The sequence below is a fragment of the Carya illinoinensis genome, chromosome 3 (genome assembly GCF_018687715.1).
Source record: "Carya illinoinensis cultivar Pawnee chromosome 3, C.illinoinensisPawnee_v1, whole genome shotgun sequence".
NCBI lineage: Eukaryota > Viridiplantae > Streptophyta > Magnoliopsida > Fagales > Juglandaceae > Carya > Carya illinoinensis.
This window is the reverse complement of record NC_056754.1, coordinates 41,146,328-41,162,050: the sequence shown is the minus strand read 5'-3', so window position 1 is coordinate 41,162,050 and position 15,723 is coordinate 41,146,328. Positions and strand designations below refer to the sequence as shown.

At 36.4% G+C, this 15,723-nt stretch overlaps 1 protein-coding gene and 1 long non-coding RNA gene across 3 annotated transcripts; one reads left to right on the top strand and one right to left on the bottom strand.

Annotated features, from left to right (window-relative positions):
• Positions 1-6,881: 6,881 nt before the first annotated feature.
• Positions 6,882-12,940, bottom strand: LOC122304244. 2 transcript variants are annotated; one of them, XR_006240972.1, is made up of 3 exons: positions 12,513-12,940; positions 12,267-12,343; positions 6,882-8,313 (listed from the first exon to the last, which is right to left on the bottom strand). It is a non-coding gene; the product is annotated as an uncharacterized LOC122304244 (long non-coding RNA). The 2 variants fall into 2 exon arrangements; XR_006240971.1 differs by having other exon boundaries at positions 6,882-7,638; positions 12,513-12,932.
• A 1,147-nt stretch (positions 12,941-14,087) lies between these two features.
• LOC122304795 lies at positions 14,088-15,170 on the top strand. Its single transcript, XM_043117058.1, has 2 exons — positions 14,088-14,316; positions 14,389-15,170. Exons 1-2 carry the CDS (start codon positions 14,088-14,090, stop codon positions 15,168-15,170), a joined length of 1,011 nt encoding a protein of 336 aa, XP_042972992.1.
• The last annotated feature ends 553 nt before the right edge of the window (positions 15,171-15,723 follow it).

Here is a 15,723-nt window from a genome sequence, read left to right as displayed (position 1 = left end):
ACATGCACATGTGAAATATGACAATCAATCATCTTTAATATTTTCAAAGTTCAACCCTTTAATCAAGGCATGCACATGTAAAAGATGACAATCAATCATATTTAATATTTTCAAAGTTCAACCCTTTAATCAAGGCATGCACATGTAAAAGATGACAATCAATCATCTTTCAAAATTTTCAAATTTAATTTTCAAAAATATTCATGCATATGTGGAAAATGTATTTTAATGCTTTATGATAAAATATTAATTTTGAGCATTAATCTTAATTTTAAATTTTAAGAGATTTACAACATTACTCTATGAATTTAATATGAACTTGTTTCCTTCTTACTCATATTTGGTTCTTTGATGTGCTTGACTCCATTATGTGGACAACTTGATCTTGAAACTCCTTTATTCTATGAATTCATTTGTTATCATCAAAATCCATGTGTAGATTTATAATCACATGAAACTTGAAACCTTGGGTTCAACAGATATGATGGATCAACAAGGTGCAGTAATTAGAAATCTACATGGTGGGAAAGATTGGAGGAGACGTGAGCGTAGTATTGAGAATGGGTATAACTATGAAGAGTATGTTGAGTCTCTTGTTACCAAGCGTGCCCTCAATACACAAATTAAAATAGATGATATGGAGTAGCAGAGAGAGAATATTTTTCATACTAGATGACACATCAACAACAAGGTATGTAGTATGATCATTAATGAAGAGAGTTGTACTAATATGGCTAGCACTATTTTAATTTAGAAATTAAATTTACTTACCTTGAAACACCCTAGATCATGCATGTTGCAGTAGTTGAATAATTGTGGGGATGTTAGGGTAAATAAGTAAGTACTAGTTTCTTTTTCAATTGGAAAGTATAAAGATGAGGTGCTTTGTGATGTAGTGTCCATGCATGCTGACCATATTTTATTGGGGAGACCATTGTAGTGTGATAGGAGAGTAATCCATGTTGGATTTAGGAATATGTACCAAATTGAAAAGGATAGAAAAATAATCAAACTTGCTCGTTTAACTCCAACATAGGTTCATGAAAATCAACTAAAGTTGAAAAGTAAGGTTGATAAAAAAATAAATAAATAAATAAAAAAAGAGTGAAACTGAGATTGATATTAAAAAAAAAAAGTAAAAGTGAGGTTGAGCAAAAAAGAAAGAGTGGGAGTGAGATTGAGAAAGAAAGAAATAGTGAGACCGAAAATGAGAGAGAGAAAAAAATTAGAGAGAAAAAGGATGAGGGTGAGGCTGAAACCTCAAAGAAAAGAGAGAACATGTTAAAAAACATTTGTAAGGCTAAGAGTTCAAAAAAAAAATGTTGAAAAAGAGAGTGAAATAAAAGAGAGTGAAAAGGAAAAAGAGAGTGAAAGAAAAAAAGAAAGTGAAAAGAAATGCGAGAATGAAAAGAAAAGCGAGAGTGAAGAATGTGAGAGAAAAGTGAATTTTTATGCTAAGTAAGCTTTTATACTAACAAATTTGATGACTCTTTGCCTAGTGTTATTGTTTATTTGCTACAGGGATATAAGGTCATGATTCCTAATGGAGTGTTTAGTGGATTGCCACCTATTAGAAAGATAGAGCATTATATTAACTTTGTGCCAGGTATGACAATCCCTACCCAACCTTTCTTTCAAGAACATGAGTTCTTAACACACTTGAAGGGATAAGGTAAGTTGTTGACTAGAATGTATGCTAAGTGGGAGGGATGTATTGAAACTTTTCCTCATGAAATCAAATACACACATGGTTAGAAAAATCTAGTAGTTGATGCATTATCAAGAATGTAAGTCATTGTCTTCATTTTAGATGAAAAATTATTGAGATATAAATATGATAAGAAATTACATGGTAATGATGATGACTTTGCTAGTGTGTATGGAGTACGTGAGAAAATATTGTTTGGTAAGTGCTATAGACTATATTAGTATTTGGTTAGAGAGAATAAACTTTGTGAGCCTGCTAGTCTTATGCGTGAGATGTTTGTGCATGTATGTGATTTGTTGGAACATTTTGGTGTAAAGAAGACTTTAGAAATGTTGTTTGAACATTTGTTGGAATATTATTTGCCATTTATTAAGTTTGCATATAATTGGAGTGGTCATTTTAATTAAAGGAAAATTTTAGATGTGATGCATGAACGTTTGTGGAAGTATCATTTGCCATTCATTGACTTGTTGTATGAACATTTATTTTTGCCTAAGATGAAAAGAGACGTCAATTGCATTTGTGGCAAGTGCATTACATGTAGAAAAGCCAAATTTAAAGTTTTGTCACATTGGTTGTATACACCCTTAAACGTTCCTAGTGAGGCATTAGTAGATATATTTATGGATTTTGTTTTGAGGCTGACTATGACAAAATGGGGTAGAAATTCTATTTTTGTAGTTGTGGATAAATTTAACAAAATGACACATTTCATTCCATGTCATAAAACTGATGATGCCACAAACATAACTAACTTATTTTTCAGGGAGATAGTACGACTTCATAGTGTGCCTAGGAGTATTGTTTCTGATAGTGATGTTAAATTTCTTAGCTACTTCCGGAGGATTTTGTAGGAAAAATTAGTTACTAACTTTTTATTTTCCACTACTTGTCATCCACAGACTAACAGCCAGACTGAAGTAGTTAATAGGACCTTAACTCAGCTCTTACGCATTGTTATTCATAAGACTTTAAAAACTTAGGAGACTTATTTGCCATTTATAGAGTTTGCATATAATAGGACCATGTATACTACTACTTCATATTCCCATTTTGAAGTTGTTTATGGTTTTAATCCACTTATTCCTTCAGTTTTGATACCTTTTGCTTTTTGATGACAAGAGTAACTTGGATGGACTTTTCCAAATTCTTAAACAAATTAATGATAATTCATATCAAGTAGATCTTCCAGGTAAGTATCATGTTTATGCTATTTTCAATGTTACTAATCTTTTTCCCTTTGATGCAGGTGGAGATTTGAGGTCAAATCTTTTTTAGGAGAAGGGGAATGATGGGCCCCAAGGTGGACTGACTGATAGAGATCCTTTGCAAGTTCCCAATGGAGTAATTACAAGATCGAGAGGTAAGAAGAACAAGGAAGTAATGCAAAAATTGGTGCAATCCACTTGGGACGAGTCTAGTAAGAGCCCAATATTTAAAATGGGCTTAAGAGAAGGAGATCCAGTTCTTATCCACGTGATACAAGTAATGGAAGAGTGCAACATAAATTATGGCCTATTATTATGTTTATGTCATTGAAGGCCTTAGACTTGTTTATTTTATTAGTTATATGAATTAGTCTAGAATAACTGAGTTTGAGAATGCTTGGCCTACATATGTTTTATTTTGTTGAATTAGATTTCAAAAGGATAAGTTACTGTAGCGGTACTGTAGCCGCGACACTATTTATTCAGGGGTATTTTTGGAAGATAGAGGTTTATTTTGCCTAGGATTTTAATTAGGTTTTAGTTTAAATACTCTTTGTTGCCTCATTTTAAGAAGTTCATGAAATTTTATGAAATTTTACGAATTTTTATTCATTGTTAGTTGAGTTTATCTCCTCTTGTTTCATTGAACTTTTGAATTTATCAAAGATAAATCATAAATTTTGTGGCTTTCCTCTTTTATAATCTGAGTTCTTGAGATAGGTTATTCAACGAGTCTAGATTTTAATATAATCTAGGTTCTTGAAACGAGTTCCTCAAAGGGTCTAGATTCTTCAATCCATTGACTTGATTTTGACTTTCTTGGATAAGTTTTCAAATTGATTGTGGGTTCAAGAGATTCCAATTTCGTGGGTTTATATTAGTATGAAAATATGATGTTTGGAGAAAGAGATGCACGTAATTATATACATGAGGTCAAATTACTTTGGCTTAGGTTAGAAGGGGCTGAAGTACGGCAAAACTGCTTCACTCGTTTGCAGGCGCAAAATGATGGTTTATATTATGTCATGGACGTTGATGATAAAACTAGATTGCGACATGTGTTTTGGGCAAATGCCCATAGTAGAGCTGCATACAAGTCGTTTGGTGATGTTATAACTTTCGACATGACGTACTTCAATGCATGCAAAATGCCATTTACTTCTTTTGTGAGCGTCAATCATCATGGTCAATTGATTTTTTTTTTTTTTATGTGGCCTGCTTTCTGAATCTCGACACCGGTTCCCAAAATATTGACACCGGTTTTGCTTGTGGCATATATTGAAAAACGTTTCTGAGAAATTTAGGTCACATAGTCAGTACAATGGCATCAAAAGTCAGCTGCAAAGGTATTTGTTTTCCACGGTTATTTCTTGAATGCTGTGTTATCTCCTTCAATTATCATAGAAAATGATTTTTTTTTCTTTGGATTATGCACATAGGTGTGTTTATGACACATTGACTCGTGATGAATTTGAGTGTTGTTGGCTACAACTTCTTGATAATTTTGATCTATATGATAATTCATGGCCTGAATGACTATATTCTAAGAGCCATCTATAGTTGTCAGCATATGTGAGGAACGAATTTTGGGCAGGAATGTCAACTACTCAGAGAAGAGAGGGTGTGAATGCGTTCTTTGATGATTATGTAAATTCAAAGACAATACTAAAGTAATTTGTAGATCAGCATGATAATGCACTTAGGCGCAAGATGGAGAATGAGCTTCTAGTTGACTTCAATTCATTCCACACACAAATTTCATGCATAACATTTTATGGCATTGAGCGGCAGTTCCAAGCAACTTATACAAATGTAAAATTTAAAGAAGTTCAAAAAGAGTTAAGAGTGTTGATTTATTATTGCCCATCAATGGTTCGGAGTGAATTAGGGATTTTTACATATCATGTGGCCAATCAGATACTAATTATGGATGAGTTTAGAAAAAGTACAAAATGTGTAATTGCATTTAACGAAGAAGATTGCAAAGCAATGCACATGTCAGTTATTTGCTTTTAAGGGCATTTTGTGTAGACATGTCAATCATGTGTTGGCACTGCATAATAAGGAAGGGTTGCCTGCAAAATACTTCTTTGATAGGTGGAGGAAGGATCTGATATGAGCTTACACACTTGTAGCCCACAATCTGAGTTATAGTCCAAATGCACACCGAATGAATAAATTGAAAAGGCTTTTTACAAGATTTCTTCAATTGCAGGCACCTTAGATGAAGGTTGTGCGAAGTTAATGACTCAGTTAAGTTGAAGCTAGAGTGGGTTGATGTATAGCTAGTGTGTGATAATTGTTCAATTGAGTCATTATGGCTAATAAAAGGATCTGACAAATTAAAAAGTCTCATAGCTGCGCGTGATAAAAGTAGGCTAGTTTCTAAGAGGAAATAGTCGACGACTGACGAGGCAGTAAATAGATTGAAAGTAAGGAAGACTCAACGGGCTCAGGTAAGTCAGGTAGTTTAGGTATTTTGTAACCTATTGACATTAACTATATGTCTTGAAATAATAACCAAAAGAATAGATCGTGCTTAGATAGAACAACTGTGATAAATTTTGGCTCACCTAGCTTGTTCGAGCGTGACTTTCCAACCGTGGTATTGTGGCATTGTTTGGAAGTATTGTTTATATAATATGATACTTTGACGATATTAATTGTGTGTTTCTTCTCTATTATTGGTAGTTACAACCATCTTTTCAACTTTTGGATGAGGAAACCTCTTGTTGTACTCCTATCCTTATGTATCAAGATGTAAACGTCAAAATTCGTATGTATATTGTAACACTTATTTATACTGAATTTGAATATTACTCAAGGAAGAACAATTATTGGTTTAACCATATAATTAACGCATGTTTGGGATTGTTGATCAATTCTTTAGTCACATTGGCTAGATCATAATGTGGCAGACTAAGTATAAGATACAAGGTATATATATATATATATATATGAAGATGCTTGATAGTGTAATTAAGTTGAGTTGTTCTTGAATATTATTAAGATGTTTGTGCTCATTGTTGGGGCTTACTTTTGTGAGAGGCTTGGCATTCATTTGTTGCGACTAATTTACTTGTCACTTGGAAGAATGATTTTTGTGCTCATTTGCTGATTTGTGGTTGCAGATGCTAATTTTTGTGCTCATTTGCTTATTTGTTGTTTTGCATTCTTTTATTGTGACTTGGAAGAATGATTGTGGGTTTGGTGATTTTTAAAAACTGGCATCAAATTCATGAATTTTGAAAGATAGATTTGGGGAGCTCTAAAAAGTGAGCTGATTGTTGTTGTTGTTTTTTTTTTTCTTTTTTTTGTTTACTGCAGGAGGGGAGTGTTGCAATAGAATGTTTTATAATTTTGTGCTTTTGTAGATCTGTTTAATAGTAGCAGCACTTAATTTGAGATTGGAACAAATATCATATGAAACATTTTTTTTTGGGTAAGAAGGGATTTTTTGAGACACTGGAACTTAATGATGCAAGACTGGAGTGTTGCTTTTGTGAGTCTCGGACTCCAAAATGGTTCAACATTTGTAACTAGTCATTTGGATTTGTAACCATATGTACACATTCTTAATGTTGATAATGTTATAACTATCCACTATAACCATTTTGTATAACCATGATATAACCATTTTCTTGTCACTTTAGACGTTAAAGCAACTTATACTTGACAAATTATTTGTATTATGTCCAACTATCTTAGAAGTCATTAAAAAGGTACTTATTAGAGACCGCTTGTAAAAGACAAGTAGGAGCCGAAAACCACTTCTTAATTCCTTCATATGCAGACTGCAGATTTTATTTTGTAGGAGCCAAAACCATTACAAGAAAAAGCATTACAACAACGTGCACAATACCATAAACATATTTTTTCATTCTTCTATTTAGAGGCACATGTCAATATGTTGGAATGCTCATATCACATATTGACTAAAAATCTTATATAATGCAGATATCACAGCGTGAATAAAAGGGTTATATATATGGAACTTTTCCATTCTAGGGAGAAGTAAACATATACAATATTTTCATCATATTAGAGCATACATACCAAACATAGCTTTTCCAAGTAGTAGTATATACAATATTTTCAACCAGAAAACCAGCAAAATTTTCAAGATGGTTCGAAATAGTTAAATTAATAGCAACCATATTAATACAACTAAGAAAAAAATCCAAGACATTGTAAGTGCAGCCCTATATCTACGCATGAGAATCTTGATTTTGTGTGCTTCATTCTCAAATCCATTAAGATGGCAGGTAGCCTCAATGCCCATTGTTGATCTTTGCTTAGATACCGTTTGCCGAACTGGTAAAACATTCTAAGTAGTTGAGTTTAACACAAAATTTGTGGACATTTTGCACTACCAAAGCCGTCACACAACAAAGCATGCACTGGTCAGATTAAACTAATGAAGTTGAGATCCATAATGAAACACTAGCAAATGTAATATTTTAGAAACCCCACTCACTGTACTCCACCTTGCCATGATAGATTGTTTTCAATGGAAGATTTTCTTAGGAATCTATTTGTTAATTTTTTTTTTTTTTTTTTTTGATAAGCAATAACAACTTCATTGATTAATCAGATGATTACAGACATTTATCAAGCCAAAGAGCTTAAGAAAGAAAGTCTAGAATACAATCTCCCCACTTCTCAATATTCTCAACCTTCCAAGCATGACGGGCAAGACTATGTGCTGCCACATTACCCTCCCTATAAACATGAGTATAAGAGCAAGAAGCAAAATAAGTTTGCAAGCATAGAACTTCAGCAAATAGAGAACCAGAAGCCAAATCTATCATGTCATTCTTCTGCAAGGAATTAATAAGTAAAAGACAATCCGACTTCACAATTAAATTTCAAATACCCATGCCAATACAAAGCTGCATGCCCTAAAACACAGCCAACAATTCAATAGTTTCAGGCTGATTGACTTCCTGTGCAACCAAACTAGCAGCCATAACTACCTTACCTACAGCATCTCTTATAATAGCCTCAATACCAGCCTTACGAACATCACTGAAAAGAGCGCCATCAGTATTAAGCTTTAAATACTCAGCTGGAGGAGGAGACCACTGTAAAGACTGTTGCGCCTTTAAACGAGATTGACCCTTCACAAATTTGAACCTCCTCAAGATGCCTAAAGCATGCTCAGCAACCTGTAGTGGTGGCAACTCAAGCTGCTCAAATTCCTTTTGTTTTGTCTATACCAAAAACTCCAAAGTAGTGAGCAAAATGTGGCCATCTTGTCAAACTCCATCCTCTGACATCATTGTAGAAGTGCATCAAATATAGAAGCAGAAGCATTTATGTTTAACCCAGGCATCAGCTACTGCCAGCACTCTCGGAGTAGAGCACAAGTGAGAACTGCATGATTCAAGTCTTCAACTGGAAAATCACAAAAATTGCATTTACTATCCAACATCACCTATTTCTGCAAAAGATTATTCTTTGTAGGAAGGATATCTTTGCAAGCTCACGAAATAAAAATTTTCAGTTTGTTTGGTACAGGTAGAGTCCATATAGTTTTCTAAACCATTTTTTGACTACCCATCTCAGAAGCCTCTGCTACCACACCCCTCTTTTGCTCTTGAATAAATCTATAGCAGCTTCTAACTAAAAACAAGCCATTTCTTTCAAAATCCCAGATCCATTTGTCAGTTGTACCCTCGGGTCCTATCATCACCTTACAAATATCCAAGATCACATTTGGATTGAAGAGAGATCTAAGCATGTCCAGATTCCAACCTCTAAGTCAGTTGTCAAATAAAGAGTCAACCTGGGCCTCCCTAGTTGCCTCAATGATAGCATATCCCTCTGTTGCTAGAGATTGATGTTGAGGAATCCACCTATCAGTCCATAAAACAGTTGTTTTCCCATCTCCAATCCTCCATCAACACCCCTCCTTCAACCACCTTTTAGCTTCCCAGATACCTCTCCACGAGTAGGAAGGGCAGTGGCCCAAACCAGCATAAAAAAAAGTAGTAGTTGAGAAATATCACGCCTTGAGAAGTTTATGAAGTAGAGAGGTTTCATCTTGTAATAATCTCCAACCTTGCTTAGCAAGAAGAGCAAGATTGAAAGACCGAAGGTCCTTAAAACCCATTCCCCCTTGAGATTTAATCTGACACAAACCACTCCAACTAACCCAATGGATTCGCCTCTCCTCATGCTTTTGGCCCCACCAAAAATTTGCCATAAGCCCCTCCAATTCAGAACAAAAGCCACTAAGCAATAGAAAGCAACTCATTGCATAAGTGAGAATCGAGAGGGCAACTGCTTTCAAAAGAACTTCCTTCCCACCTTGAGATAGCAATTTTTCTTTCCAACACTGGAGTTTCTGCCATACTCTCTGCTTTATTGTTTGGAAAGCCCTCTTCTTTGATCTACCAACAATAGGGGGAAGGCCCAGGTAACGCTCATACTGTTGAACCTCACCAGTGCCCCACATTAATCTAATCTCCTCCCTCCTCACCCTTTCAACATTAGCACTGAAAACCAAACTAGTTTTGTCTTTATTAATCTTCTGACCCAACACACTTTCATAAGTGGCTAAAAGAGGTTGTAATCTGTTGACTTCTGCCACCTCGGCCTTGCAAAAAATCAAACTATTATCTGCAAAGAGCATATGAGTAATTTTTGGCGCTCCTTGGCAGATTTTAATCCCTGAAATCTTTTTTCTTGTCTCAGCCTCTTTTAGCAGGGCAAGCAGCCCTTCTGTAATAGAGAAGAAAGAGATAGGGAGATAATTGATCCCCTTGTCTCAATCCCCTACAAGGCACAATAGGTCCTTTAGGAACCCCATTAATCAAAATTGAGTAAGAAGCTAAACTGATACAAGACATGACCAAATCTGTAAAAATCCTCGCAAACCCCATCCTATTCATAACAGCCCTAATAAAATCCCATTCAACCCGATCATACGCTTTACTCATATCCAATTTGACTGAAATATAACCCTTTTCCCCAAGAGTTCTTTTTTTGTCATAGAGACCATTCTCTTGATATCCACATTTTGGATGGAAGAATAATCCGGTTGTGAGCTCTCTCCCCATGTTTCATTTTTATCATTGCCATTAGATTAAACTCTCTAGTTATTGAAACCAGACATCATGAAGACCATTACCTTTTATCTATAAGATGTGGTCATAGAAATGAACTAACTCATCTAAACCCACATTTCAAAAAGACCACAATCATTTTCAAATCACAAAGAAGCATGTGTCATTGAATTAGAATAAGTAAGAAATACCAAATCAACCTTACCCTTAAACTACTATATATAAGAAAGAAAGGAAACATTCACAAGAACCACTTCAAAAACTGGGTTTAAAACAAAAGTAAGAAATTACTCTATCACCAGAGGTATGCATCATTATTCACTGATCTACAATAAGTAAGAAATCTGACACCCACCTAAGGAAATTTCATTTCGCTTGGTAGCAACCTAAAGTTGAAAAGAGAGACTGGATGTAGCTAACCAACCATGCAATTTCCAATACAAGTCAATAAATATCTACAACAACAAGAAGGATAATAGCAAATCCAAGCATGATCTGACAGTTTAGTTTTGTATGACATACTAAGAGTTTTTTTTTTTTTTTTTAAGAGTCGAGGTCACATTTCCAAGAGTGACTGCTACCCAATTGTATTAAAAAAGCACTCACTTATAGTGGAGGAATACCATGAAATAGAAAAGCAAATCCAAGAAAACTTACAAAAACTCCCCAAAAAATAACAATTTCCAATTGCCCAAAAATCTAGAAAAAACAACCAACCAACAAAAGACCCCCACACCAGCGGACTCTCAACATCTAAGATAAGGGATGCCAAATTTATCCATACGAATCAATCCCTGAATCAGACCTTGAGTGAAATCAATGTCACAAAAGTCTGAAATAATACCTCGAGTTCCTTGCTTAGCCAAAAAATTAGCTACGATATTAGCTTCTCTAAAAATATGCCAAAAACGAACATCTAACTCATGAGTAATAGCTTTAATTTCCTCTTAGAAATCCCAAAGAAATCAATATTTGCACACTCCCGAAGCCAACCAACCCACTAAGATCAATGAGTCTGTCTCTACTAATACATCCCGCAATCCCAAATCTCTGCACAACAAAAGCCCATCAAGAAGAGCTCTACATTCAGCGATGTTGTTCCTGGCATGACCATAAGAATGCATGGATCTCGCCACTACTCCCCTTGGTGGTTCCGAATAATACCACCCCCACCGGCATCTCCCGGGTTACTGCAAGATCCTCCATCTACATTCATTTTTACTCACCCTCGCTCTGGAGGTTGCCACTCAATTAGTCTCACTCACCTTACAACAAGAGGAACAATCGGACAAGCTAACAATTCTATAATGGCCCGATCATGAGCACCCATTCCCCGAAAACCCTTGATCTTACTAGAAAGGTCTCTAATTAAAATTTTAACATATTGAATAATACTATTTGGATTAAAATTAATACCTTCCATTTGGGTTGCGCATTGAACTCTCCATAGCGCCCAAGAAATCAAAATAGGGAGAACCCACGAAGCCACCAACCTGTGTTGACAATGAAGCTCTTTGCCACCAAAAACTCATCATTCCCTCCCAGTTTCAGATATGTGGCATTCTTATAAGACATGCCTCCGCAAAATATTGCCAAACTTTTTAGGCCCACACAAAATGTGCTTAAAAGATTCCAGTTGCGATTGAACACAACACTCACACTTCAAAATAAGAGGAATGCCTAAATGCTTAATAATGTAGTCAATCGGGATTACCCCCCTCTTAGCTCACCTAACAAACAACGATAATTTATTTGGAAGCCAATTCTTCCAAAGCCCTTTCTTCCAAGGGCATACGTCACCAAACAAAGTATGACATACTAAGAGTTTAAAAGTGGTTATATAAGCTATTATGAAGTTGTAAATTACTAAATTAGCTTAAAAGATGCGCAAGTTCTACATAGGCTTCTGGTATCCACCAACCTGCCACTCAAACAATGTTATCCACAATGCTAAAAAATTACTAAAAGAAAATGAATGCATTTTAAACAATCATGCACATTGGGCTGGCTTTTAATCATCTTGCACATTGGCATAGTTTGTTTTCCAAAATAATAATTTTCAGATAACTGCAAACATTGGTTTGGGCGTTTTGTGGTATATAAATGGGGACACATTGAACTTTGCTTGTTTTCTAACATTTCTTTCCTTCTATTATGAACAATAATGGACTAAGCTTACAAAGTGATTTTTTCATAAACTTTTTAAATCACAGTATATAGAAATCCAAGCAAGAATCCTAGAAAAGAAAATCGTAGAGAGAGGAAAATTGTAGGACTTACCTAGCGGCTTAGGAGGGTGGTCAACTGTGCGGGGGTGGTGCCAGACCTAGTGTGATTTTGCCCAAACCTCCCAAATCCTAGATAGATAGAGACACAGAGAGAGTTAGACACATACACACACACATAGAGAGAGAGAGAGAGAGAGAGAGAGAGAGAGAGAGAGAGAGAGAGAGAGAGAGAGAGAGAGAGAGAGAGAGAGAGAGAGGCATGGAGGAGAGAAGAGATCGAGTTAGAAAACACCCTCACCTTTGAAGGCATCGTTGAATGGTGACCACACCATAGGAGGTGCAACCCCAAGAGCAGAGGAGGCTCGGCCTGGAAGCAACGCTAGGGTGCGCAGAGAGAGAGAGAGAGAGGGAGATTGGTTTCAGGAGTGGGTATGGGCGATGGGTATCTCACCTTCGACGGCGCCATTGTTCCCACACCAGTTGGTTTGCGGTGGAGAGGAGCAAGGTCCTGGAGAAGAGAAAAAGGAGTTCGGGTGGGTTTTGGAGAGGGTCTTGATTTTGGTCGCCAGTTAAAAAAATCGTCTGAAGAGTACTGTACATTCAACTACTGTCAAAGCATGACAAAAATTTCAACATTCACTATAGCGTTTGGCTGCTATGAAAAGAAAATGAAAAAATTATCCACATAGGACAAGTAGTAAAGCGGTAGTGAATAAACTGCAAGGGTATCATTATCCCTGCACACAGAACCACCAAACAATAACCACCCCCCCCCCCCCCCCCCCCCCGGGCACCAAACAAAAACGCCGTTTTTTTCATATTACTTGTACGCGGTAGGCACATGACTTATGGCACTGCTAGGCTCTTCGACCTCAAACCACGTAGATCTATCTCAACCAGCCTCTTCTGTCGACGTACATGTGAGCCCCACAAGCCAAGATTGCCCCAATGACACCAAATAGATGCTATAAATATAAACCGTTTGGTTATAACTATATATCCTCCTATAATCTAACTTTCCCTAAATGTGATTAGGAGGAAGTAGATGTGTAAAACTCCGTCAAGTGTGCCAAAACAATTGACTACAATGTACCAAGTTCGGCAACGACTCCTGCCAACAAACGGTGATCTCTATTGATGGTCTTATATCTTTGTTCATTTTTCATTTATTATTATTATTATTATTATTATTATTATTATTATTATTATTATTATTATTATCACCATCCTCTTGCATATGTAGATTTTAATTTAAAATATCAATGATTAGAAAAACAATTGAACATTTATTGAGATTCTTTTTAAAGTCAAAGTTGTGTTCCTCATGACTTTACACAATTTGTTTTTGCACTATTATTATCACATGAAACAGAAAAAGAGAATGAAGAAGGACATTCTGAGCAAGCACACAATGACATGCAGGAAACACCATGCAGCAGACAAGTTGGTGTAAAGCAAGATGCAGCAGCTGAAAAGCATAAAGCACAACACAGAAAAGTAAAGCAACAGAGAAGCATAAAAGCACACATCAACAGCTAATTAAGAGTGCACACAATTGCAGATAAAGTGATGTAAAGCAGTGTCTTAGGTTGTCATGAAAAGCCATGTCCTAGATTACTTGTAAATCAGTAGAAACTGTAAAGTTAATTTTAGGACTCTTCCTCTTTAGTTTTTCTGTTTTCTGTAGTGTATATATACTTGTAACAAAACTTGTATTCGATAGTGTGAGTAAAAAGGAGATTTCCAATAGCCTTCTCTTCCATCTGAAGCTATACCCTTTTCTCATATTCACCTTCCACCTTCTGTTTTTCCACAAGTGCTACTCTGCACCTTACTTTCTTACATGGTACCAGAGCAGTAGTTGTTGTAAACAATGGAAGAAGAATCAGTCGACCAAAATAACCAGCATGTTTCACGCTTCCTCAACTTCTCTGACCAAAATAATCCATATAGGATAGAACATGGAGATAACACAGTAGCCAGTTTGGTTGTTGACCTCCTAACCACAGAAAACTATGTTACTTGGTCTAGAGCTATGAAAAGAGCACTCAGGGCCAAGAACAAGATTGGCTTCATTAATGGGGACATCAAAAGACCTGCAAGTTAGGATGATCCCCTTATGGAGGCTTGGGAACGCTGCAATGATGTAGTGGTATCCTGAATTCACAACTCAGTAAGCAACTCTGTGAGGACCAGTTTGGTGTTTGTTGATGATGCTTGTGCTATTTGGAATGAACTGCAAGATAGGCTTTCACAACAAAATGGGCCACGTATTTTTCAGCTAAAGAAATCTTTGGCAAGCCTCTCACAAGGAGATGATTCAGTTAGCATCTACTTTGGAAAACTCAAGACCATTTGGGATGAGCTAGCCCTATATGACCCGATGCCTGAATGTAGCTGTGGTCAACTGAAGATCCTAATGGAAAGGTACCAAAGGGACTGTGTCATCCAGTTCCTTATGGGATTAAGTGACTGCTACTCCAACACTAGGGACCAGATCATGCTGATTGAACCCATGCCTGCATTGAATAGAGTCTTCTCCATGATCCAACAGCAGGAGAAACAACACCAGATGATTTCTGGTATACCTTCCCCTGACCTTATGGCCATGTTCACTAAAGGAAGTTTTGGTAACTTCAAGCCTACAAACAGGCGTGAAAGGCCTTATTGTACACATTGTAAGATGCAAGGACACACTTTAGATACCTGTTTTAAGGCTGACAATGCAAAAACACCTGTGTGTAGCCACTGCAACATGAGTGGACACGTGATAGAAAAATGCTACAAGCTGCATGGGTATCCACCAGGGCATAAAATGCACAATAAAGGAAAGGGATCAAGTGCTTTTGTTGCTCAATCGAACATCCAAGTTGAAGTTGATCAAGGAGAAGGAGGTGATGATAAAATGGCTCTCACCAAAGGGCAATACCAACAGCTTCTTGCCTTGCTGCAGTAGAAGGATCACTCGGTCAAATCTCCTGCAGGACAACATCAAACCAATTTTCCCATTGCAACAAACACTTCCAAGATGTCTGGTATTTTCTCTTGCCTTTCAGCCTATACACAGAAACCCTCTAGTTTTTCTGATATTCCTTGGATTTTGGACACGGGTGCAACTGATCATATAGCTTGCAGCACCTCTTTCTTCAATACAGTCACTAAAAGTGCACCTTGTTCAGTTAAACTTCCAAATGGTGAGAAGGTTCCAGTCACACATACAGGAACAGTTAGAATTACTGAACATATCATTTTGAATGATGTTCTTTGTGTTCCATCCTTTTCTTTCAATTTGTTATATGCCAGAAAAATTGCTAAGGACCTTGCTTGTTGCCTTGTTTTTCTGCCAAACTGTTGTTTTCTACAGGACCTTTTGTCATGGACCACGATTGGGATGGGTGAAACCAAGGATGGATTGTATCATTTGCTAAAAGTGAAAGTCTCTCCCTCAGCATTAATGACCACCCTTTCAAAGTTTTCCAAGAAAGACAGCTTCATTTCTGCCTCTGTCA

Excerpts from the sequence above, each read along its gene's own strand:
- LOC122304795 (XM_043117058.1), top strand. The coding sequence starts at position 14,088 with ATGGAAGAAGAATCAGTCGACCAAAATAACCAGCATGTTTCACGCTTC. Across the intron at positions 14,317-14,388 it reads GGACATCAAAAGACCTGCAA|TAAGCAACTCTGTGAGGACC; the intron begins GTTAGGATGATC and ends TTCACAACTCAG.